Raw genomic sequence first — 25,919 nt, 5'->3', positions numbered from 1 at the left:
TAGGTCGAATAATCTCCAAAGAAGTTCAGAATGATTCAAGGATAACTGTGACCAATTTTCAGGCAAAAATAAAAACATTTATACCAAGTTTTAATGTGACTGCAGATGACAACACAGTAACAATGACGCTAACTGTAAAGCACAGCTCTTCTATACTTTGTGCAGGTGGGCTTAAAATGACAACAACAACCTTTCAATGTTTACAGCCCAGTGACTGGGTGGTAAAATGAATTACCATATATACTCACAAGTCGAGTTCAACTACATACTGCACAGACCAAAATCTGCTGTTGCATAATTTGCTTGCAGATCTGGGTCAGTAGAACCAACAGCACAGACCCTTATCTATGGGCACATTATACTACTGCTGATGAAGATCTCTGCTGTTTGCAGTTTGACTTGACTTATGAGAAATGACGGTACTTGAGAACATAATTTTAAGCTTTCTTGAATGTAGACATGGCAATCTATGGTACGTCTAACTAATGTAAAAAGAAAACTGCTGAAATTTACCATATTCATAGATTTTATTACAGACACAATTATATCTTTGTAAACATATACTGGTAGCAATACACATAAAACATCCAATGTCATTTAAAACTTCACTTCCACAACAAATCTTGATACAATTATTTTCAAGCACATGTTAACTAAATCACATTAAGTTCAACTTGCATACAATATCCACAACATGACATATATCAGATTGAGCGAATATATGCCAATATCTGTTAACAAATGGCAGCCAATATTTCACTGTTACGGGAACAAGCTGCATCAATACTGTATTTCTCCCACATTAAGCCCAGAGCAGCCTGCCTCCTAAATTTTCTATAATAAAATTAGTACATGTACTGTGAATAGTATATTATACAAGTACACCTGCCTGGTATGACCTTGATCAAAGACCAAGGAAAAACATGAATGAAACTTAAAGACTGTCCTGTGACCTTGACTTTGAACATTGGATCCTAAAATGTGGCATGTGTCATTGTGTTTAAGTTATGATGTAGCTATACCAAGTAGAAATTAAAATTAAGAATAGAAGCAAAAGATTGATAAAAACCAAAAATGATGAATCATGATTTTGAAGATAGGATCCCCAATGTGGTGATTACACACATTCATGTGATGATGTATGTCAAGTTTCATCCGTTAATCTCAAATGACTTTTAATTTTTAGATTCGATGGGAAAGTGTGATGGCAAAATGGAAAATAGTGAGTGTTTTCCAATGTGTTAAGTGACACACCTTTTGGTCACGATGTATGGGTATACTTAGTTTCATCCCCTAATCTCAAGCAGCTTTAAAATTGAGCAGACGGGAAAGTGATGAAACATGTAAAATATTTAGCTGTGATCTTGACCAAGCAAAAAGAACCCAAATGCAGCACACAATACACCATTTAGTATGCTGCATAAGTATACCAAATTTCATCCATAAATTTTGTAATGAGTTAAAGTCAGATAGAAATGAAATTAATTGAACCAAGACCTTGACCTTGAAGATGGGAACCCAATGCAAAATTTGACAGACCTTCTAGTGATAATCTATAAATGTATCAAATTTCATCCCTTAATCTCTAATGGCTTTAAAGTTAAAGAGCAGAAGCAAAATTATGATGGACATATGGATGGAGAGAAATATGCATGCTATGTCCCCCATGTTTCTTCAAAAAGGTGGAGGACAATCAATTAAAAGCATGGGAGTTTTAATATGAATATATGTTGTGATAAAATTAACTTTGTAAGAAGTACACTAACTTTTATTTTCAATATAAACAAACTACCTTAAGCAAATTTTTGAAGAAATTTTACTTATGATTCTAACATTCTTCCATGTTTTTATAACCACCAAAAATAAATTTTAAGCATATCAATTATGTTCCTGAATTTCCAAGTGTCATGAAAGAAACAACAAGAAAGTAAGAAAAAGAAAGAGCAAGTTTTGAGAGCTTGTTCAGGGGTGGATCCAGAAATGGGGCAGCAGCTGACCAAACCCTCTAAATCCACCGATATTTCTCATTTGGTTCAGGAGAGATGTTATGGTTATTCAGTAATGTCAAAATACTGTCTTATTGTGTCAATATACCGTCTTATTCTGTCAATATTATCAAACTGTGTCAATATAGTCTTATTCTGTCAGCATACTGTGATATTTCTGTCCTAATACTGTCTTATTCTTTAAATATACGGTCTTATTTTGTCAATATTATTCTATTAATATACTGTCATTCTGTCAATATACTGTCATACTCTATTCATATCTGACTTATTATATCAATATGCTGTCATCTTCTGTCAAAATACTGTCTTGTTCTGTTAATATACTGTCATACTGTCAAAATATTGTCTTATTCTGTCAATATACTGTCTTATTTTGTTAACTGCTGAATAACCTAAAACAGAACTGTTCACATAAGCTCTGCATTTAAAATGAAAAGTGGAGAAACAGACTAATTAATTCATTGTGTCCCTTTGAATTCATAATAAAACAAAGGAAAAATACAATCTTGAGAAACAACCAATATCATAAAAACATGCATCTAAAGATATAAAATAGCAGTTTAAAATTAAATTAACTTTGGAATGTAAAATAACTAAGAGCAACAAACATGACATGAATTGCTTACAACCAAAGTAAAACTCCATGTCAATTCTAACAGTGATAAACATAATCATATTTTTATAAAATTTTAAACCTTGATCCCGATTAAAACTGATCCCAGTCACAAAAAATACATGTATCAACAACAAATATTTACTGAAATGTAAGCTTAAATGAAGGATAAGAAAAAGTGTAATGTAAAACAAGAATATCTAGAGAATATTTCACTTAGATAAACATCAAAACCCTTGTGGCCCTGACCATGAACTTTTCTGCAACTGACTGCTTTTGTTGATGCATATCTATGTTCACCAATAATTAAGTCACATGACCTTTATAACAATAACATTAGGAAACTGCAGGCGACATTTTACATTATGACTTGCCAGTATATCTAAAATTCAGAGACATCTGCCATAGGCAGAAAAGAGATTTTTTACAGCATTTCAAATTAAAAGCTTTCAGGCTAGTTCACATTATCATCATGGATGATCTCTCCTCAGGTAGGTACATTAAACTTGCAAAGTATTTATGGAAATAAATAATTTGATGTCATTATTATGTCAACTACATCAATGTTTATGGAGCATGCTACATATAATTACATCTATATACAACAGTAACGTATACAAGATGACATTAGCATAACTTGACAGAACTATCTGACACATCTAACAGTCTGAGGCTAAATAAAATAATTTAAAACTGGTTAGAAAAGCACGGAATACAGTCCTGTACAATGTGCTTTGAAAGCATATCAAGAAACTGATACAATGTATGGATTATTCCATTAAGGTAAAACAAAGTATTTCTTTAAAAATTCAATGGAAAGAGGGTTTTTATCCTAAATGTATCTGCAGATTGATATAATGTATGAAGAAGAATCCCACTTTAAATTTGTATGAAGAAGTCTCCCACTTTAAGTTTGTATGAAGAAGTCTCCCACTTTAAGTTTGTATGAAGAAGTCTCCCACTTTAAGTTTGTATGAAGAAGTCTCCCACTTTAAGTTTGTATGAAGAAGAATCCCACTTTAAGTTTGTATGAAGAAGTCTCCCACTTTAAGTTTGTATGAAGAAGTCTCCCACTTTAAGTTTGTATGAAGAAGAATCCCACTTTAAGTTTGTATGAAGAAGAATCCCACTTTAAGTTTGTATGAAGAAGTCTCCCACTTTAAGTCTGTATGAAGAAGTCTCCCACTTTAAGTCTGTATGAAGAAGTATTCCACTTTAAGTCTGTATGAAGAAGTATCCCACTTTAAGTCTGTATGAAGAAGTATCCCACTTTAAGTTTGTATGAAGAAGTATCCCACTTTAAGTCTGTATGAAGAAGTATCCCACTTTAAGTCTGTATGAAGAAGTATCCCACCTTAAGTTTTCATGAATCTTGAATAATCAGAACTATTAAGACCTGGATTTAGAGTGCATATGAAATTAAGTTCTTTTCTGCTCTAAATTATTCATTATCAGTAAATAATTTTTACAATGTATATATTAAATTATGTGAACAAATAACATCAAATTATTTATTTACAAATGTAATATACCTACCTGAAGAGCATCCATGATGATGCAAAAGCACTTCAATGAATCAAGTATAAATATATTACTGAATTTCTAATGAATATGAAAAAAAGTATGGCCAAAAAACTGTCAAGAAATTTGGTCAATAAATGGTTCATGTAACCTAAACAACTGATGTTTAATCTGGGAAGCGTGCAAATCTGACAATTAGACGTGTATGAGGATTAGTGTCCATTCATGGAAATGCAGCTACATTTAAGCTTGTTAGGTCAATGGAGGTTTCCAGGCATTATCCATTATCGTTTAAGAATTGACTTAATGTGGGTTTCCTAGCAGAATCAGAAGAGTGAAAGTTCAGTGGAACTCTCTGAGATGTTCAAACATCATCAAAATTATGGTATTTCACTTAATTTTAGTTAAATTTCCATGAGATCTTGCCAAAATTTCCAAAAATATCAGTGAGAATACATGATTCAAATTTCACTAAAAAAATATCAATGAGAAACCGACTTCACTGATATAAAAAACGAACCTCAATTCTATTTTAATATAATTTATTTTTTGTTTCCTGCACATTTTGAATAATATTCAGCAAAACATATTTCCCATTTCTGAAAGCTCTAATTTTATTGTTCATTTCTTTCCACATTTTTTCTTATTACTTTTCCATTTTTTAACTTAAATTGGATTTAACTGCCCACAGATGACAAGATTGGTTTCCTTTTCAAAACAAGAACTTGCTTTTCTCCTGATCTGAACCTGATTTTCCATGATATGGACCAATTTTTATATCATCTCTGATCCAGTTTTCAAATAATGGTTTGTCCGGTCCATTCCACAAGAATCCTTATAACTGTATTCATTCCACATATTATTTAACAGATGATCACTGTAAAGAGATTTCTGATTAGTCAAAAGTTTGTACTTGCCCAATGAATCTTTGCTTAACAAAAATTGATGGGGAAAAACACGCTTGCTAAACATGACGTTTCCAATTTTCAAGCATGAAAGAGACACAAAAGTTTGAATAACAGTTTGAAAAATGTATGGAAATGAGGATGGCATAATGCACAGTCAATAGGAACGTATGTAACTGGTCAATTTGCATGAAAACTAAACGCCAGGACTAGAATGTTGCCATCAAGATTTTAACTACTATTACCAACTCAACAGCAGCATCTAATGTGTCAAATGACAAGGAATTCGACCAGGATGATTTGGAAGTAATATAATTCCAAACTTATTCCCATCCAGAGTCTAAGGAGGGACATCACATAGATCACTGGCGGGGAAGTTTTTATATTGTTGCCAGATACCCATGTCTATCAAAAATGGTCATATCTTTGCGGAGTTTTCATTTCCCAAAAGGAGAATCATACTTCAATGTCACGAGTGATCTTATGTTATATTAGCAAAATACTCCAGTTGTTTGAGAGTTCTGAGTAAAACAAGTGTAAATTTATCATGATAACCATTTGCCATGACTGCTTATGGATTGAGGGCTCATTCAAGTGATCACAATTAAAGCATCACAGTTTGTGCATTCATAAGTCCAGTCTATGTACTGTAGACTATGTACCAGTCTATGTACTGTAGACTATGTACCAGTCTATGTACTGCAGACTGGACCTATGAATGTACTAACTGTGATGCAGTATCTCATGTATGTGATATAACAACTGTACAATTTTGTTTCGTTTATACTGATCTATTACAGTAGTTAATAAAGTGCTGTATAAATCAAATCCATTATCCCACTTGAAACCTTAAAACAACAATGAAAAATTACTGAAATTTCAGCAAAATACTCTAAAGTAACTCCGAAATTTCACTATTTTAGTGAAATTTTACTGGTTATTTAATGAAATGTCAATGAAAGTTTTGGTCACACTTTTAGTGAGATCTCACCAAACTTTCAGTCAAAGGTTTGATCAACATTTAAGTGAAATCTAAACAAAAGTTTAGGAATTTTAAGAGAGATCTTGCCAAAAGTTTCATTGAAATCTCACTAATATTTTAACCAAAATTTTCAGTTACAGTGTTATTTCACTGCAATTGCAGTCGAATTTTCACTAGGAATGTAATTTCTGTCCCAAAAAGATGGGCTAGTCCCTCCTGTTGAAGCAGATGATAATTTCCATCTTGTTCAGAAATGTTGCTAGGTCTGAGCTAAAACATATTAATGTCTCTCCAGCATCAACATATGGATGATGTTCCTCTTGACTCTGCAGACATATTGCTCTAGTTTCTGCATAGCGATGATGGTCCTTTTAAATTCATCCCTGCTTGTGGATGATGGTTCTTTCATCCCTGCATCTGGATGATGGTTCTTTCATCCCTGCATATTCATGATGGTCCTTTCATCCCTGCATGTGGATGATGTGCCTCATACCTGCATAATATTTTTCCCCATGTCCCTGCAGATTATGTTCCTCTTTTACATGCAGATGGCTCACAATTTTGTCTCAACAGGTGGACGCTGTTCCTCTTGTCATTGAAATTGTGTACTGATGTTCTCGTCCCTGCTGATGGATGATGTTCCTTTTATGCTGTGGTGATAGCGCTGTTAGTTTCTTATTGAAGATACTTGTAAATCTTAACACAGTGGTTGCCAGAGTCTGCCACCAGAATATGGCCATCTTTAGTTACAGCCAGTCCCTGGGGACCATACAAGGGATCTGCTGAGGTGTTGACATAGGTCAGGAAGGAGCCATTGTTGTCGAATACCTGCAAAAATATGATAATATACAATGATTCCCATTTCATGCATTAACTGCCAAACTATTTAACCACAGAAAGGAAATTACTAATAACTGTGAGAATAAAGAAACTTGCATCTTAATCACAATAAAATATGACAAATGGCTACTGGGTTATTTAGGTTGCAAGGTATGAATGGATTGATGGACAGACAGTCAGACAGACAGATTATACTGTTAATGCTGTATGGAGATGCCTGGCTCAATTTAAGATGCTGCAGTCACTTTGCTTCTGATCCAAATTTGGAAATTTGGGAAATCAGTCCTACCTAGATGACTGTAGAAAAAAAAAGATATTTGGAATTTTAATTTCAACTCACCTCAAGTAGACATGAGTGTATTTGAGGTTAGTTATAAAAACCCATTAGGAACAGCTTAAACACATCAACTGTCAGTCTCTTTGGCAAGCTATTAAAGACATGGCAATAAACCGTCACTGAAAAGGATTTATGTCCATGACAAATACCAGTCATATCACATCAAGCTCGTATTAGAGCAACAATCACCTGATCATTTCTTTTAATGTATTGGTTATCATAATCAATGCCATTGAAATGGTTTGATGCCATAGGATCTTCATGCATCTATGAACAGTCCTATATGCTTGCTGCATGTGTCTGGTACAAGCTGTTTTTGGTACATCCTAACTGTAATTGTGTTTGGTACAAGCTGTTTTTCAGGTACATCCTAACTGTAATTGTGTTTGGTACAAGCTGTTTTTGGTACATCCTAGCTGTAATTGTGTTTGGTACATTGTCAAGCTGTTTTTGGTACATCTTAACTGTACTTGGTCATGTCCTTAACATTTGACTCAGAAACTATATAAGGTAAAATTGCTTTACACTATATCCACTAAACTGTCTCACAGAAATGAATCCTCGACAAGTTTGATAAATGTGCTTATAATTTTAACTGCAGTGATTGTTATTTTACAAGATATATGCAAGACAGAAAAAAACATAGTTGGACTCAATTTACATCATCAAAAGGCCAAGAGAGATAAATATGAAAAGTGACTATTATTTAAAATGTAAACTGTGTTCAGTAAGACAGTGTAAACAATACACCATATGCCTGACATGGATGAATCCTTCTAACACCAAAAGTCACTGAGGATATTCTATAAATCCAAGAGCTTTTTTTTTCACCAGGAATGTTCACATTTCAAATATAATGGATATCAGATAATGATAAGATAAATGCAATCTATTTTAGCAGGATACAACAAAGAGAAAAACTAATGAAAACTGGTCTTGTGAGAACTTCATATTCACATTTCAATTAAGTGCATCTTTTAGATGTCTCTAAAAATTAAAGAAATCAAAAACAGACACTAATGTGGAAAAAGAATTTGGAAAGCAAAACCTTTAGCAAATGAGTAAAACACAGATTTCCTGACCATGTGAATTATGTCTCAATGTATTCTATTGAATAACAATTGTGTTCTTGTTGATTTAAAAGAAAATAAAAGTACCTGGAAGGTACTGATGCAATATTGGCTAAAACTACAAGTCCCTCAAATGGACTGATACTCTTTTGACTGAAAATACAAGTCTCTCAAATGGACTGATACTCTTTTGACTGAAAATACAAGTCTCTCAAATGGACTGATACTCTTTTGACTGAAAATACAAGTCCCTCAAATAGACTGATGCTCTTCTGACTGAAAATACAAGTCTCTCAAATGAACTAATACTCTTTTGACTGAAAATACAAGTCTCTCAGATGAACTGATGCTCTTTTGACTGAAAATACAAGTCTCTCAAAGGGACTGATGCTCTTTTGACTGAAAAATACAAGTCTCTCAAAGGGACTGATGTGCTATTCGCCAAAAATACAAGTCCATTGAATGGACTGATACTCTATTGGCTGAAAATACAAGTCCCTTGAAAACTAATTTTCAGGAATGTCTGATAGAAGAGAGAATATGTTTAAGATTTCGTATACTGAAAGTTCATATGTACAAAGAGAAAGACGTCATAAATTTTGCTCCAGAAATAATAAAATGAATGGTGGACAGACAATGAACAGACACATTAATATTACTATATTTAAAACTGAAAAACTGTAAATAGCATAATGCTAATCAATGTCAGTAATCTGATATGTGAACCATACTTCACAGAGATATCTTAAACAGTGTTGGAGCTTTGTCCCAGAAACAATTGTGAACAATGGCTGAAAGGACAAATGGATAAAACTAAAAATATTTAAACTGGAAAAATGAGAATATCAAAATGCACATCTCATTTTGGAGCACAGGTCTAATGTGTGTACTAAGATTCACAGAGCACAGGTGTCATATATGTACTAAAATTCATGCAGAACAGGTCTAATGTGTGTACTAAGATTCACAAAGCAATGGTTGAATATGTGCACTAAGATTTGTCCAGTATTGGTCCAATATGTGTACTAAGATCCAAAGAACACTGGTCTAATATGTGTACTAAGATTCATAGAACACTGGTCTAATATGTGTACTAAAATTCATAGAACACCAGTCAAATATGTGTACTAAAATTCATAGAACACCGGTCTAATATGTGTACTAAGATTCATAGAACACTGGTCTAATATGTGTACTAAGTTTCATAGAAAACTGGTCTAATATGTACACTAAGATTCATAGAACACTTGTCTAATATGTGTACTAAAATTCATAGAACACCAGTCAAATATGTGTACTAAGATTCATAGAACACTGGTCTAATATGTGTACTAAGATTCATAGAACACTGGTCTAACATGTGTACTAAGATTCAAAGAACACTGGACTAATATGTGTACTAAGATTCATAGAACACTGGTCTAATATGTGTACTAAAATTCATAGAACACCAGTCAAATATGTGTACTAAGATTCATAGAATACTGGTCTAATATGTGTACTAAGATTCATAGAACACTGGTCTAATATGTGTATGAAGATTCATAGAACACTGGTCTAATATGTGTACTAAGATTCATAGAACACTGGTCTAATATGTGTACTAAGATTCATAGAACACTGGTCTAATATGTGTACTAAGATTCATAGAACACTGGTCTAATATGTGTACTAAAATTCATAGAACACTGGTCTAATATATGTACTAAGATTCATAGAACAGTGGTCTAATGTGTGTACTAAGATTCATAGAAATGCCTTGAATAGCTTTGAGCTCTGCTCAGTGTTAATGATAACTGGATGGACAAAACAAAAAAATATATAAAATACTGAAACTGAAGAATCAAAAATAGCACACACCCACATCTACACCAGTTGTTCACTAAGTGTACATCTACACTGCTAGTACAAAAAGCGTACATCTTCATCACTTGTCCAAAAGTGTACATATACACCACTAGTCCAAAAAGTGAACATTTATACCACTAGTCCAAAAAGTGTACATCTACACTACCAGTTCAATAAGTGTACATCTACACTGCTAGTACAAAAAGTGTACATCTTCACCTCTAGTCCAAAAAGTGTACATATATACACTAGTCCAAAAAGTGTACATCTACACCATTCATTCAAAAAGTATTAGTACATCAACACTAGTCCAAAAAGTGTACATCTACACCACTTGTCCCAAAAGTGTACATCTACACCACTTGTCCCAAAAGTGTATACAATTTCAATGAGATACTGTATGTGATTTGCCCTAAAAAACTAAAGTGTGGATAATGGATGGCTGGACAAACAGATGAACATGTCAAAATACTGAACAGCAAAAGGTACACCTACACTACTACTCTAATCAAAAGGTACACCTACACTGCTACTCTAATCAAAAGGTACACCTACACTACTACTCTAATCAAAAGGTACACCTACACTACTACTCTAATCAAAAGGTACACCTACACTACTACTCTAATATTTGTGCCAAATAAAGATATCTTAAACTATTTAAACAGTTTGAGAGTTAAACTGAAAAACAAAAAAATGTGGATAATGGATAGAAAGGCAAAAAAATATAAAAACATAAAAATATTGAAAATGATGAATTGTGAAGGCCCATCTGGATCAGTAGTCCAATGCATGCACCACTTTCAAAGAGATACCGCCAATGCATGCACCACTTTCAAAGAGATACAGCCAATGCATGCACCACTTTCAAAGAGATACCACCAATGCATGCACCACTTTCAAAGAGATACCGCCAATGCATGCACCACTTTCAAAGAGATACTGCCAATGCATGCACCACTTTCAAAGAGATACCACCAATGCATGCACCACTTTCAAAGAGATACTGCCAATGCATGCACCACTTTCAAAGAGATACCGCCAATGCATGCACCACTTTCAAAGAGATATGATACCAAGAATAGTTTGAAAGTTAAACTCTGAAAATGAAATGGTTGACAATGCATAGATTGTTGAATGGCCAGAAAAATGGATACAAAACATAGAAACTTACAAATTTTAAAGGTAAATAAAAGGTACATCTGTACCAAGTTTTGTCAACATACCTAAATGTTTGAGATTATACATGAGAATTGAAAGTGTATAAAGGATTGAATGCTGCACAGAAATCAAACAAAAACATAAAAGTAAATATCGGAACTGAGTATCTTTGAATAGCAAAATGTGCATTAACACCACTAGTTTTATATGTGTACCAAGTTTTAGAGAGATACCATGATCAATTTAGAGTTTTACTCCAGAACCAAAAATATTTAAGTCAGAGAGACAGAAGGATGGGCAAAGCAATAACTATATTTGCCTGTATTATATACCTGGGATCATAAAAACCTACTGTACCTACAGGAATGGATAATCAATTCCAAAGAACGTTTATCTTTACATCTTTAGTGATTCACAGAGCTTTTATTAATCTAAAAGCAGTTGATGCATCATAGTCAATAAAATGTGACCCTGACAGCTGAAGTTGAACAAAACATGCTAAAGTGCATGCAAGCGATTCAAATGCATATTCTAAAAGGCTTTTTTAAAAGGAAAAGTTACTCCAACAACGTAATGTAAACAACAGCAGATATCCATTATTTCCGTTTTCCCACGCACAGGTGTAGGGATTGTTTAGATTGTAGATAATGGAGATTTAATTTGTACAATATTACACAGGAAATTAAGATTATTTTCATTTGAAACATTAAACAAACAAGCACAAAATTTTGTCCAATGCCAAGAAGTGGAGTTATTGCCAAGAAAGAAGATACAGAATCAATTGATGGTACAAAAAAAATGAAAATACACACCCATCCATTTTTGTTAAATCAAAATCTGCACAAGTTTATAAGCAGAAGACTTTGTGTACACAGTCTTGCAGGACAGGCATTTATTTATATTTCTTACCTGTATCCTGGAGTTTCCCCAGTCAGCAACCAGTATATTTCCATTGTCATCCATTGCTACACCAGTGGGAGCATTGAATTGACCATTGCCCTCACCATTGGATCCAAAACTGAAGAGAAAATTTCCCTCACAGTCGAAAACTTTGATGCAGTGATTGTGGAAATCTGAAATGATGATGTCATTGTTGGCATTGACAGCAACATAATGTGGCCCAGCAAACTGGTGATTGCCATTGCCACGAGAACCAAACTTGGAGATCAACTTTCCATTTGGTTGGAATATGAACACGCAACTTCCTTTATTGTCCACCACAATGATATGACCATTCCTGTCCACTGCAATTCCCTTTGGTCCCAGCAACTTCCCAGTTCCAATCTTGTTAATGTACTTCCCATCTGGGCTAAAGACACTGACCCATTTATTGTCATAGTCTGCAACTAAAAAGTTGCCATTCATGGTTACACACACTCCAGTTGGACGCTGTAGCTTTCCTGCTGTCCTGCCAGGTGAACCAAATCTGATCTTGCATTCTCCTTTCGTGGAAAACACCTGCACATTTTGGTTAGTACTGTCAGCAACAAGAAACTTTCCATTTATTGCACATACCCCTTGTGGATTTGTAAATTCACCTTTATTGCGACCTTTGACACCAATCTTAAATAAAAGGTCATCTTCGATTGGATTGCTTCTCCTGTTGGACCCATGAGACCTTGAGCTGGATGGTCGCTTTGTTCCCTTCTGCTTCACAACAGTGCGTGGAATCCTGGATGAACATCCCATGACGTCCATGTCCTCTCCTCCAGAAAGAGCTCGGACCTTGAAGGGTGACCCCTTAATGTGTTGGCCAAACAGCTTGATGTCCATTATGTAATCTCCCTCCATTGGTATCAAGTATACAAGTTCATAGGAGCCATTGTACTGGTCACTAATTGCAGGGATGATCCGGTCTCCATTTGTGGCTTTTAACTCTGACTCTATGCAGGCCTGGCCAATCTTGACAAGTTCTCCATTACGATCTTTGGTTGTGATTGTGATGATTGCTGGTCGGTTCACATAGGCGGTCTTAAGACCATCACCTGTGGCAGTGGTTTCGAAAGCAACAGCACTGTTACTGCGTATGTAGCCAAGGTTGCTCATGGACTTCTTCAGGCCCTGAAAATGGGCTGTATCAAACAACAGGCACTCATTTTCTTCTGGCTGGTACTGTAGTTTAAGACCAGCAAAATCTCTTAGCTTATCAGCCATTTCCTTCTTCACAAAGAGGATCTCGGTTTCACTCCCATGACCAATGGTGTCTTCAGTGAATTCACAGCAGTTGCCTATTCTAGTTAGAATATTTTCCAGAATATCTTTCTGATCAGATAGGGTTTGGTGTTTGCTAGTGTATGCTTCACTGAGTTCTGACAATAAGACCTTTTTCCGCTCCAGCATCAACTGAATCAGATCATCAAATGTCTCTGTAATTTGTTTTTCAGCAGTTTTATGTTTTTGGTCCAGATTTTCAATTACTTTGGTTACCGTAGAAATTGCTACATTTATAGATGGCACTTGTGAACGTGCTCGCTTGATCAGGTCTTGCAATGTTGTCTTGTGTTCCTGGATAGCATCAGTGAGTTGTATGGTGACATGACCCATGTGTTCAACTACAGTACAGTCCTTACACACAGCTGTTTCACATGATGTACAGTAGTACAAAATGGGATTGCCTGCATGATTTGGACAAACTAATTTTGTTTCTCCACCATTAGCCATACAGGCAATTTCTGTCAAGCTCACAATATTGTGTTCTTTTGAATCCATCAATCCTAAATGTTCAGAAACACATTTATCACAGAGATATTGTGAACAGTCTGTGCATTTTGTTCCGGGTTTATTCTGATCATCTTCACACATACCACACACATTTGGCTGACCTACAACTTCCATTAAGTTTGTTATGAAGAAATTGGTTTGTAAGGCATTTACTCCATCAAGAGGTAAAATGGACTGCTGTCGACAGATTGGACAAGTCACAGAAAGACTCTCTGCTGGAATGTAGTCAGTAAGGCAATGTTCACAGAAAGTATGTAGACACGGCAGAACTTTGGGCTTCTTGTAACGGCCAAGACAAATTCCACAATTCAGGAAATCACGGTCAATCTGCTGTACAACAGGGAGATTCGCCATGTCAAAAGGTCCACCATCACAAAGGGTGACCTGCAAATAAAGAAAGAAAATTACGTAAGCAATGGTGCACTGCCAAAACCTACTCCACTTCCGTAAAATCAGTGTTGGTGTGCAGCTTGAAATACGATGATCATATCATTATGATCTCATCAGCATGACATCATCTTTTACCTTCATGTTTCATTACACTAAAGACTTTGTGAAAAAAATGAGGTGATTTCAATTCTCTCATATTAAATAATGAAAAAGAAAAATGCTTTTAAAATTTTAATAATCACAGAAGTCTGTTGCACAAAAATTGTGTAGTCAACAAAAAGTTAACAAGACCTTGGGAATTCTTTAGCAATTTATGTCTACTGTAAAGTGGTTCCACTGGCCTTATCATCTGCAAAATTAATGGGATCTTGATAAATTTGTCATATGGAGAAGAAAAAAAATGAATTTCCCAACATATCTTTCTTTCCTTGTGTTTTTTGTAAAAGTCTGATTTTCAACCTGTGATGATGTGTTAAAAACTTGTTCAGCTATTACCTAAAGGACAATTATGAAAATCCTGCTTTTGCATGACACTGTTTCAGCAACAAAGTTTGCAGGATTTGAGAGGTTTTGTTATAAATGAATTCCACATAGTGGGCAACAAAACTTTCCTCAGGGTAGTCTCGCAAGCTCTGATGAGGTATTATTCAAACTAACCCGCTAAGTCACTGGAATATGAAAGTAGGTCCTTGTGACCTCTTTTTACCTGCAATTAGCACCCATCAAATTTTCATAACAGTTCATAGTGTTGCAGAAACTCAGTGCAAACAATGACACTAACAAAGAAAACATCAACACTGCCAATAGAAAAATGGTACCCATGTTTTGCCTTTATTTTCTCAGGCAAGCCAAATATTCTGACAAACTAGTTAGTTTGCTTTAGTTTTGTGGATATAAAACATCTTTCAGCATGTGATAAGACTAAATATGGCAGTCATTTTTGTGGAGGAAAGACTTATGCAGAACCACTGACCCACTGGAAGCTAATGGCAAGTTTTTTCACGCACCCACATTGGCTGAGATGAGGCTTGAATCCATATGGACAGAGATGTGATGTGATCTGCAAAGGTTAGTGCATTAGACCACTTGGCCATCCAAGTCTCCAAAAATTATAATAACATACACAAAGATTATTTTAAGGTTAATCCTTAAAATAGCATCATATGCAAAGGATACAATACTAGCTGGACCTATCAACCATATGAAGAAAATTATGAATTTATGTAATGGCAAAGGTATAAAAAATTCAATGATATCTAAAAATTACATTTTTCCAGTGACTAAATTACATACCAGATATTCTAACTTACAAATCAGCTTCATCTGCAAACTGGACAGACCAATCTGCCATTGCATAATGTGCTGCAGATCTTTGTCTATACAGTTTGCTAAGTGTAACATATAAGTCAAGTCCAAATGCAAATTGCACAGACTAAGATTTTCTGTCACATAATGCACTGGCAGAGCTGGGTCTATGCAGTTTGCTAAGTGTAACATATATATTCACTTATAAGTCAAGTCCCACTACTCACTTATAAGTCAAGTCCAACTACACACTTATAAGTTCAACTGCAAATTGCACAAAGATTTGCTGTCACATAATGCGCTGGTCAATCTGGGTCTATGCAGTTTGTTAGGTGTAAGCACTAGAACAAACAACACAGACCCTGGTCTGCAGGCGCATTATGATATGGCAGATTAGGATCTTTGTTGCTTGCAGTTTGATTCAACTTATAAGCAAGTATATATGGTAACCAGTAGAATAAACACAGACCCTAATCTGCTGGCACATCACACAATGGCAGATCTTGATCCATGTTGGCTGCAGATGGACTCTACTTACTAGTGAGTATAGATGGCATGTAATTTTATTTTCAATTTTGTATACCTCATCTTCCAATTACACATGGTGATTAGCATTCAAATTTGGAAGTATATTTGAGATTGAAATTAAAGTCAATATTTGCATTTCTTCCACACCCATTTCCCTTGCACATTTCTTTTATTCACAGCACCAGATTTAATCTGAAAGATTTAAGATTTCATAGAGTTAGTGTAAGTAAATAAAATAAGTACTTGGAGAAAGCTTTACTTTTAGCTTCATGTGCACAAAACTGACAGTAAAGAAGCTACGGTACCTATGTATTATTCACTTTCTAAAAAGATTCCTCACCATTCATACAAATGAAAAATATTCCTTCAATGGCAATGTTTGTTAATATTACTAGCTGTACATGCTGTCCAAATAAGCATGTATTATTCATCTATAATAATGGTATGGTTCATTTGAATTAATTGTATGGTCAATCTGTGTTAATGGTATGGTTCATTTGAATTAATGGTATGGTTAATCTGTATTAATGGAAGGATTAATCAGTATTAATGGTATGGTTAATCTGTATTAATGGTATGGTTCATTTGTATTAATCGTATGGTCAATCTGTATTAATGGTATGGTTCATTTGAATTAATGGTATGGTTAATCTGTATTAATGGTAGGATTAATCAGTATTAATGGTATGGTTAATCTGTATTAATGGTATGGTTCATTTGTATTAATGGTATGGTTAAGTTGTATTTGTGTTATGGTTAATCAGTATTAATGGTAGGATTAATCTATATTAATGGTATGGTTCATTTGAATTAATGGTATGGTTAATCTGTGTTAATCGTATGGTTCATTTTGTATTTATGGTATAGTTAAGTTGTATATGTTTTATGGTTAATCTGTATTAATGGTATGGTTAATCTGTAGTAATGGTAGGATTAATCAGTATTAATGGTATGGTTAATCATTATTAATGGTATGGTTTATTTGTATTAATTGTATGGTCAATCTGTAATAATGGTATGGTTAATCTGTATTAATGGTATGGTTAATCTGTAGTAATGGTAGGATTAATCAGTATTAATGGTATGGTTAATCAGTATTAATGGTATGGTTTATTTGTATTAATTGTATGGTCAATCTGTAATAATGGTATGGTTAATCTGTATTAATGGTATGGTTATTGTATTAATGCTCTGTAAGCTAATTATTCTCATAAAAATATAAATATATATCTGTTGAAAATCTTTTTCTCACCCCTATGCTGAAAGCGATATATATCATGTTATCAATAGTTCAAGGTGCATATATTTACAATGCACATCTGTATTGAACATCTGCCAGTCTGACTGAATATTAAGCCTCAGCAAAAAGTTGATACATGTTTTGTGTGTGTCCCCCAATTAGGAGACAATAGCCTTAAAAAATAAATATAATCATGCTCTCAGACTGTGTCAGAATCATTTAAAGACACCTCAGAATTGTACCAATTTGTTATGCAAACACAAGTGTGTCTGTACTTTGAAACCATCTGCAACATATCGATGATGGCCCAAAGAGACCCAAGTGGCCTAAAGCACTCATTCTGCCCATCACTGCCTACTCACCTTGGTCTGTGTTGGTACAAACGGTAATTGCTGAAAACCATTTTCAACTCAAATACTTTTATAAACTCATTTGTGTGCACTTGTGCTATTTTACTGAATGAGCTCTTCAAAGCAATTAGCTCAGGAACAAATCTAAACATGTTCAGAACAAATTGTATAACTATAATCTGGAAAGCAGTTGTCATGTTAAATATTGAAATACATGCACTCCAACTCACTCTGCTAATGAATATCATTTTGTATTATATTCTTTTTAGAAGTCCATTCCAACAGCAAACTGCACAGATCCAAATCTGGCACCACATAATGTGCCAGGATATTTGGGTCTGTGCAGTTTGTTATGGGGAATCAGAAGAACAAACAACATAGACCCTGATCTGCAGGCACATTATTATATAGCTGATCAGGATCTTTGTTATTTACAGTTTGACTCAATTAAAGCAAATATATATGGTATAAACTTCGTGCTTTTAAACTTAATGCATCTGAGGGAAAACAGAATATTATAACTGAGATGCCCTAATCAAACAAAGTATTTAATATTATTATTATTATCATATTTATTATTTTTATTATTATTGCAAATGGACCTGCTCATTACAGTTTGCTCTCTAATGCCTTAGACAGAAACACTTGTGTTGGGAAACCAAAGTTAAGAGCAAATAATCATTCTGGGACCACACTTCCTCTAAATGATGTGGAATACTTGCAATCCAACTCTTTCAAGACTTTATCAATGCATGGAACAACCCATATAAAGATATGACAATAAATAAGAGCCATAACTTTGTCCAAAATAGAGTTTATGAGACAATTACTGTAGGTCTATGAAGCTATGTTCACACCAAACTGCATCAGAATATGTCAGGTGATTACTAAGCAATGTTGGTTATAGCAGCATCTCACATACAAATATTCAGTGACTAACAAGAGCCAGAACTCAAAGGGTGTAGACAAGACAAAACCCATGAAATGCACATCTTGGTCTATGAGAAAATCTTATTATCAAATTCCATTAGAATATGTAAAATGATTCTTGTGCATTTTCCATGTAAAGACAATAATTTTCTTGACAAGTGGCATAACTGTTCCAATGGGGCAAACAAGAATAAACCCATAAAAGGTACATGCAGGTCAAAGGGACCATGTTGGTCAAAGGGACCATGTTTGTACCAAACTGCATCAGAATATGCCGAAGAATTCTTGAGCTGTGCCAATTACATGTGACATCTCATGTTAAGATGTTTAATTAATTGTCAAGGGCCATAACTCAGTCCAATATGGAACTGATGAAACAAAACTCCTAAAGGGCACGTCCCAGTCTATGAGACAAAGTTTATGGAAAACCATACAAGAATATCTTTAATGGTTCGTGTGCTGTGTAACTAGTTGCCAACAATATCCCATATAATGATATGAAGTTAATTTTCATGGTGCATAACTCTACCTGTAAGTAGAATTGAAATGACAAAACCCATCAAAGACACATTCAGTGAGACAATATACATATCACACTGCATTAGAAATGTTGAAATATTCATGTAAGCTATGCTGGTTACAAGAATTTACTGCTGGGAGATGCAAAAACTGACCTCCAAAATATGGAGAAAACTCCCCCAAAATCAGACAGAAGAAACCTTTTAAGATACATCAACACATCATATACAATTCATCTACCAAATGGCATCTAGCTGTGTGTCAAGGTTGATTTGCTCTGGTATTGTAAACAGAAACTAACTTTTTAAAAAAAATATTATTTTGTGCTTCCTAGGGTGGCAGAATTACACAAGTGTAGAAACTGTTGCCAAATGAAGTGTATGAAAACCTACGGGAACCAATTATACATGTTGTACTTAACTAACCAGACAGTCATTAGTTCTAAGACAATGAAGCCTCAACAACTGCACTGCACACAAATTTAACTTTTGGCAAGTAAAATACAGTACAGACCTTTCTAAGATTTACATTAAACAATACAAAATTTTCTTCCCCAGTCACAGAAATAAAAATGTCTATCAGACAATGTGTGAGAGAACAATTGGGTTACATGGAACAAAGAATTCTGTCCAAACACATTTTTCTGTGATCATTCATTACCTGTTCTCTGATATGAAAATGCCAGTGAAAAAGTTTGCTCTGGATGACTAACTTCTCAATCAATAATTTTTGTTCTGTTCACTAATTACTTAATGTAACAGTAACACTTTTAAAAAAATTAAACACAAATACCCAAAACAGCATGTGATACACCCATCTGGTAACCTTTTGCTCTGCTAATGACCTTGACTTTTAAGCTAGGAACATGACTTCTGTATGACAAAGTGAGGGCCATTAGAAAAATTTCATGAAAATGTATGTAAGGGTTAAAAAGTGACAGCATGGTAATGGAAACAGGTCACCGACTTAAATTATCCCTTGTTGTGACATCGACCCTAGGGCAATGGGTATAGCTGAATATGCAATACACTGTCAAGATATATATCAGGTTACAGTTTTATTTAAATTTCAATCAAAATATATTCAGCAGTTCAAAAGCTGCACTCCAGATAAGTTAAAGAATTACATTTTCCATGGGCATGATTTTTACCTTGAGGCAGGTGGCATGACTATGATACATGCCATGCCATTTAGTCTTAATATATACTGCAGCAAATTTTCATTTAAGTTTTTTCAACTGTTAACAATGTTATGACCTTGGCAAGCAACTGTTATGGATGGACCAACCCAAAAGACCATGATAAATGTGTGTGTGTGTGATTTGGACTTTTAACATAGCTTTAACAATGTTTCAGTCATATTGCAAAGATGCCTGCAATGTGACAGTTTTATAGTGATGTCTAGCACTGGGGCATCATGCCGCAGACATGTAGCTTGATGTCCCACCCAGTCACGTTATCCTGACACCAGGCCGACCAGTCCTAACACTAACCTCTTAATGCTGAGCGCCAAGCGAGGAAGCTGTAAGTGCCATTTTTGTAAGTCTTTGGTATGACTCGACCGGGGATCGAACCCACGATCTCCTGCATCCAAGGCGGACACTCAAACCACTAGGCCACCGGAGTGGTCCCATGATAAATGAATATACCCATAGTGAATAAACTCTACATACTCGCTTATAGGACACGTCCAACTGCAAACTACACAGACCCAAATCTGCCATCCCATAATGCACCAGCAGATCTGATTCTGTGCAGTTTGTTAAGACTAATCGGTAGAACAAACAACAAAGACCCTAATCTGCAGATGCATTATGAAACCGACGATCAGATCTCGACTTAAAAGCAAATACATATGGTACACTGATGATACAAATACATATGGTACACTGCTGATACAAATACATATGGTACACTGCTGATACAAATACAAGCTGATGAACATTGATGCCTTTGGGAACCAAACTTTCTCATTCTCTTACACGTCTTAATGGTAGGTGGGGGATGGAAATTATCAAGTTACAGGTACTTTGTGACAATCTACTTTTTTATTGTTACACTTGCCTATTGAAGTACCTGTTCCTGCAAGAAAGAAAAAAATAGTCTGAATCATTTACTTTCCTTTAGTTTACATCCAAGCTGTATCCTGATTAAAAAAACTTGGGAAAGAAATGTCAATCACAGCTGACATGTCCTTATTGCTACAAATTTATCACACAAAGGTAAAAACGATATGCTGTCCATAGAGCAACATCCCATGAAACGACTTGTACTGACATAATACTGTTAACAAAATTAGTCAGAAAAAAGCTCACAAAAAGGTTACCTGCAGTGCAAAGCATTGTGAATAAAAGGGGAAAAAAATGAAACACAAAGCAAGAGTGTTTCCTTTGTTATAAACCAGGTATCAAACTATGTTTATCACGCAGGATCAACAGAGCTTGAAATTGCAACAACTCTGATATGGCAGTAAATCACTATTTGAAAAAAGAACAAAAAGTCTCTCATTTGAATATATGATTCAAAATATGACATATGCTAAATGACACTGAAAAAAACCTTAAGTTTGCTAGCTGAAAATATTACAACTATCAAAATGCTGCCAGTACAGAAAAAAGTTCATTTTGAACCTCGTTAAAGGCACCTCTACTGACAGCATAAGAACCTTAGGGTCAAAACATGGCTTTAGTATAAGGAAGGATATTGACACTCTCAGATTTTATTCAAGGTTACAAAATGCTAATATTTTCAGGCTCTCACTTGTTCCAAAATACAAAACCAAGATGGAAGAATGATTGAAACATTCTTGAGATTCGTATAACCATTTGTTCATGCTGAAATGCTTGATATAGACCTGTATTGGAGGATTTTTAATGTGCTGGATATGGACCTGAATCAGAGGTTGTTTGATATGCTGGAGAGGGACCTGAATCAGAGGTTGTTTGATATGCTGGAGAGGGACCTGAATCAGAGGTTGTTTGATATGCTGGAGAGGGACCTGAAACAGAGGTTGTTGAATATGCTGGATATGGACATAAATCAGAGGTTGTTTGATATGCTGAAGAGGGACCTGAATCAGAGGTTGTTTGATAGGCTGAATATGGACATGAATTGGAGGTTGCTTGATAAGCTCGATATGTACAAGAAACTGAGGTTATTTGATATGCTGAATATGGACATAAATCTGAGGTTGTTTGATATGCTGGATATGGACAAGAATCAGGTTGTTTGATATGCTGGAATTATGGGCCTGAATCAGAGGTTGTTTGTAGGCTGAATATGGACATGAATTGGAGGTTACTTGATAAGCTGGATATGTACATGAATCTGATGTTGTTTGATATACTGAATATGGACATAAATTTGAGGTTGTTTGATATGCTGGATATGGACATGAATCAGAGGTTGTTTGATATGCTGGAAATGGGCCTGAATTAGAGGTTGTTTGTAGGCTGAATATGGACATGAATTGGAGGTTGCTTGATAAGCTCGATATGTACAAGAAACTGAGGTTGTTTGATATGTTGAATATGGACATAAATCTGAGGTTGTTTGATATGCTGGATATGGACATGAATCAGAGGTTGTTTGATATGCTGGAAATGGGCCTGAATCAGAGGTTGTTTGTAGGCTGAATATGGACATGAATTGGAGGTTGCTTGCTAAACTGGATATGTACATGAATCTGATGTTGTTTGATATGCTGAATATGGACATAAATCAGAGGTTGTTTGATATGCTGGACATGGACAAGAATCAGAGATTGTTTGATATCATGGAGATGGATCTGAATCAGAGGTTGTTTGATATGTTGAAGATGGACCTGAAACAGAGGTTGTTGAATATGCTGGATATGGACATAAATCAGAGGTTGTTTGATATGCTGGAGATGGACCTAAATCAGAGGTTGTTTGATAGGCTGAATATGGACATGAATCTGATGTTGTTTGATATACTGAATATGGACATAAATCAGAGGTTGATTGATATACTGAATATGGACATAAATTTGAGGTTGTTTGATATGCTGGATATGTACATGAATCCGAGGTTGTTTGATATACTGAATATGGACAAAAATCAGAGGTTGTTTGATATGCTGAATATGGACATGAATTGGAGGTTGCTTGATAAGCTGGATATGTACATGAATCTGAAGTTGTTTGATAGGCTGGAAAAGGACATGATTCAGAGGTTGTTTGATATGCTGGATATGGACATGAATCAGAGGTTGTCTGATATGCTGGATATGGACTTAAATTGAAAGTTGTTTTTTGTACTGGATATAAACCTGAATCAGAGGTTGATATGCTGGATACAAACTGATCTAAAAACATTAATGTTATTGGTGTTTGTATTTGTGTTATCAAAAAAAATGTCAATTATCTCCCTTATGACAGCAGCCTCATTCAGTGGAATAAATTACTCAGTCTTTACCAGGATATTCTGACAGAAAATTCAAGTCACTATACTAAGTGATTTTGACATGTGAATGTTGAAAAATGTAAAGACAAAAAACTTCAATAATACCTACACAAAATTACATTAGCATATAAGGTCAGTACATGTAATGCAAAATAACATATCTTGATGACTGATTAAAGGACAATGAAGATGCTTTCATATCAGCAAAAAGAGGATCACATCCAAGTACATGTACCTTGGAGTAAAACCTCCCCAATACTGAAATATACAACCCAATTAGGATATGGGCCAGTACTTTCAGGGCCGATACAAGGTGGAGGGGGGATTGGGGATATATCCCTGGGGCCCATGCGCATGATGGGGGCCTTTTTAATGTTATAAAACACAAATTTTGTTTGAACAAGAACTAGGAGAGGCCCGAGTGTTTCTTACCCCAGGGCCTGTGACCATTCTCTATGGCCCTGAGTGCTTTTCCCGATACAAGTTTCATGAAAGAGTGGAGAATAGACTGTAATAAAAGCTTGTTTTATTGTTGGATGATAATGAACTTAGATGTTGCCTCCCTTTTGAAGTTAAATTAATATCAACACATGATGAAAACAGCATGCAACTGTTCTAAAGGTCACATATAGGTTAACATGCACACACAGTATGAGGAAAGTACACCAAAAGAGTAGTCTAACTTTAACTATCTATCTAGCTTTTTTTTTAAAAAAACTTTTTTTCTTAATAAGACAATAAAAGTTCATATTGCCTGTTTTTAATTTGGAAACTATGAAGTTTTAAAGGTACATTTCTAGACAAATTACTGTAACATAATCTTCATGAGCTGTTGTAATTTATTGGGGGAATTCTCTATTTTCTGTTCCACATGCAAGGTTCCATCAAAAATTATCAGATAAATAAATAAAAATTGCACCAAGTGACACAGAATCACATCAGAAAGTTTTGATACATATCTGTTTTTTAAAAAAAACATGCATTAGTTGACTTGAAATTCACTACCATATAGATCCAATTAGAAATTACTGCTTCTTTTTCATTACCTTACATACCTGCTTATAAGTCAGGTCCTATGGCAAGCAACATATATCTGTATCGACTGTCACATCAGCAGATCAGGGTCTATGTTGTTTGTTCTACTGATTACTCCCAACAAGCTGGATATATGCAGCGTGCAGAGAGTTGGACCCAACTTTTAACAAGTATATATGGTAACAAAGACAGGAAACTGTCCAATTACATTTTCAGCCAATTACAAATTACATGTATGACACATAAAACATACTGGTTTGAACTCTTGTACTAATTTTGTCCCTTCAGTAATTTCCTTAGTGCTTCAACATTTAGTCATTCAGTTTATTTTGATACATAGAGGGCAAATAGTCAAGTAAAAAAAAACTGCTACTTAACTAGTTGCTTCTCCCCTTCATTGACTTTAAATTGCTTTCACTTATTTGCTAAGATCAAAAAAGGTTCTGATGTTTATGTATTCAATCAAGTGACAAAAATACATCAATTCAGCTTTTCATCCTGGGTCAGTACAACTTTCCAGCTGATAAGTTTAACTGTTTATAGATACTGTCTGTACTTGCTTGTAAGTCCAGGCCAACTGAAAACTGCACAGACCCAGATCTGCTGTTGCATAAAACACCCCCAGATCTGGGTCTGTACAGTTTGCTAGGAGTAATCAGTATAACAGAAAATATAAACCATGTTCTGCAGGTGCATTATCCTATGGCAGGTCAGGTTCTTTGTTGTTGCAGTTTGACTGGACTTATAAGTGAGTGCTAATGGTACATGTAGGTCCAACAAGGGTATCCTGTATATTTGATCATCCAACAGAAGAACAGAACCAATATGATACATCAGCCATGTGAACAGTGAAGTTCAGTTACAAGAGTACTGTAAATAGTACATTATATGCCCACGCTGTGCAAAAACCAATTCCTCTTTTAGTCACAGTCAACTAGATTGCTAGTTTGTTGACCACAAAATCCATTATCTTCTTACTTACTCTAAGTGTAAGTTGTCCATAAAATTTGGTCCAGGTCTATAAATGAGAACTAATGTTGTGGTGTGGAAACTACTGTTCTTATTTGAGTCACAGTGACCTTGACCCTTGACATTTTGACCTTCAAATCAGTACTTAAAGTCTAAGCCATCCACAAAATTTTGTCCAGGTGTATAAAATAGAACTAATTCTGTGGTGTGGAAACTATTTTT

At 34.9% G+C, this 25,919-nt stretch overlaps 1 protein-coding gene across 4 annotated transcripts in view; it reads right to left on the bottom strand.

The window, feature by feature from the left end:
• Positions 1-508: 508 nt before the first annotated feature.
• Positions 509-25,919, bottom strand: part of LOC149798245 (tripartite motif-containing protein 2-like) — a 169,580-nt gene continuing 144,169 nt past the window's right edge. For all 4 annotated transcript variants that reach the window (XM_089963373.1, XM_089963375.1, XM_089963376.1 and 1 more), the window contains 2 exons: positions 12,196-14,391; positions 509-6,858 (listed from right to left, as the gene is read on the bottom strand). In XM_089963373.1, the coding sequence (XP_089819499.1) occupies positions 6,706-6,858; positions 12,196-14,391 (2,349 nt within the window). In that variant the 3' untranslated portion in view covers positions 509-6,705. The remainder of the gene's footprint in view (positions 6,859-12,195; positions 14,392-25,919) is intronic.

This window comes from Sinohyriopsis cumingii, chromosome 6 (genome assembly GCF_028554795.1).
Source record: "Sinohyriopsis cumingii isolate HCF-2022 chromosome 6, ASM2855479v2, whole genome shotgun sequence".
NCBI classification, from domain to species: Eukaryota; Metazoa; Mollusca; class Bivalvia; order Unionida; family Unionidae; genus Sinohyriopsis; species Sinohyriopsis cumingii.
Note: the sequence above shows the minus strand (reverse complement) of the source record. Positions and strands in the feature narration are given on the sequence as shown.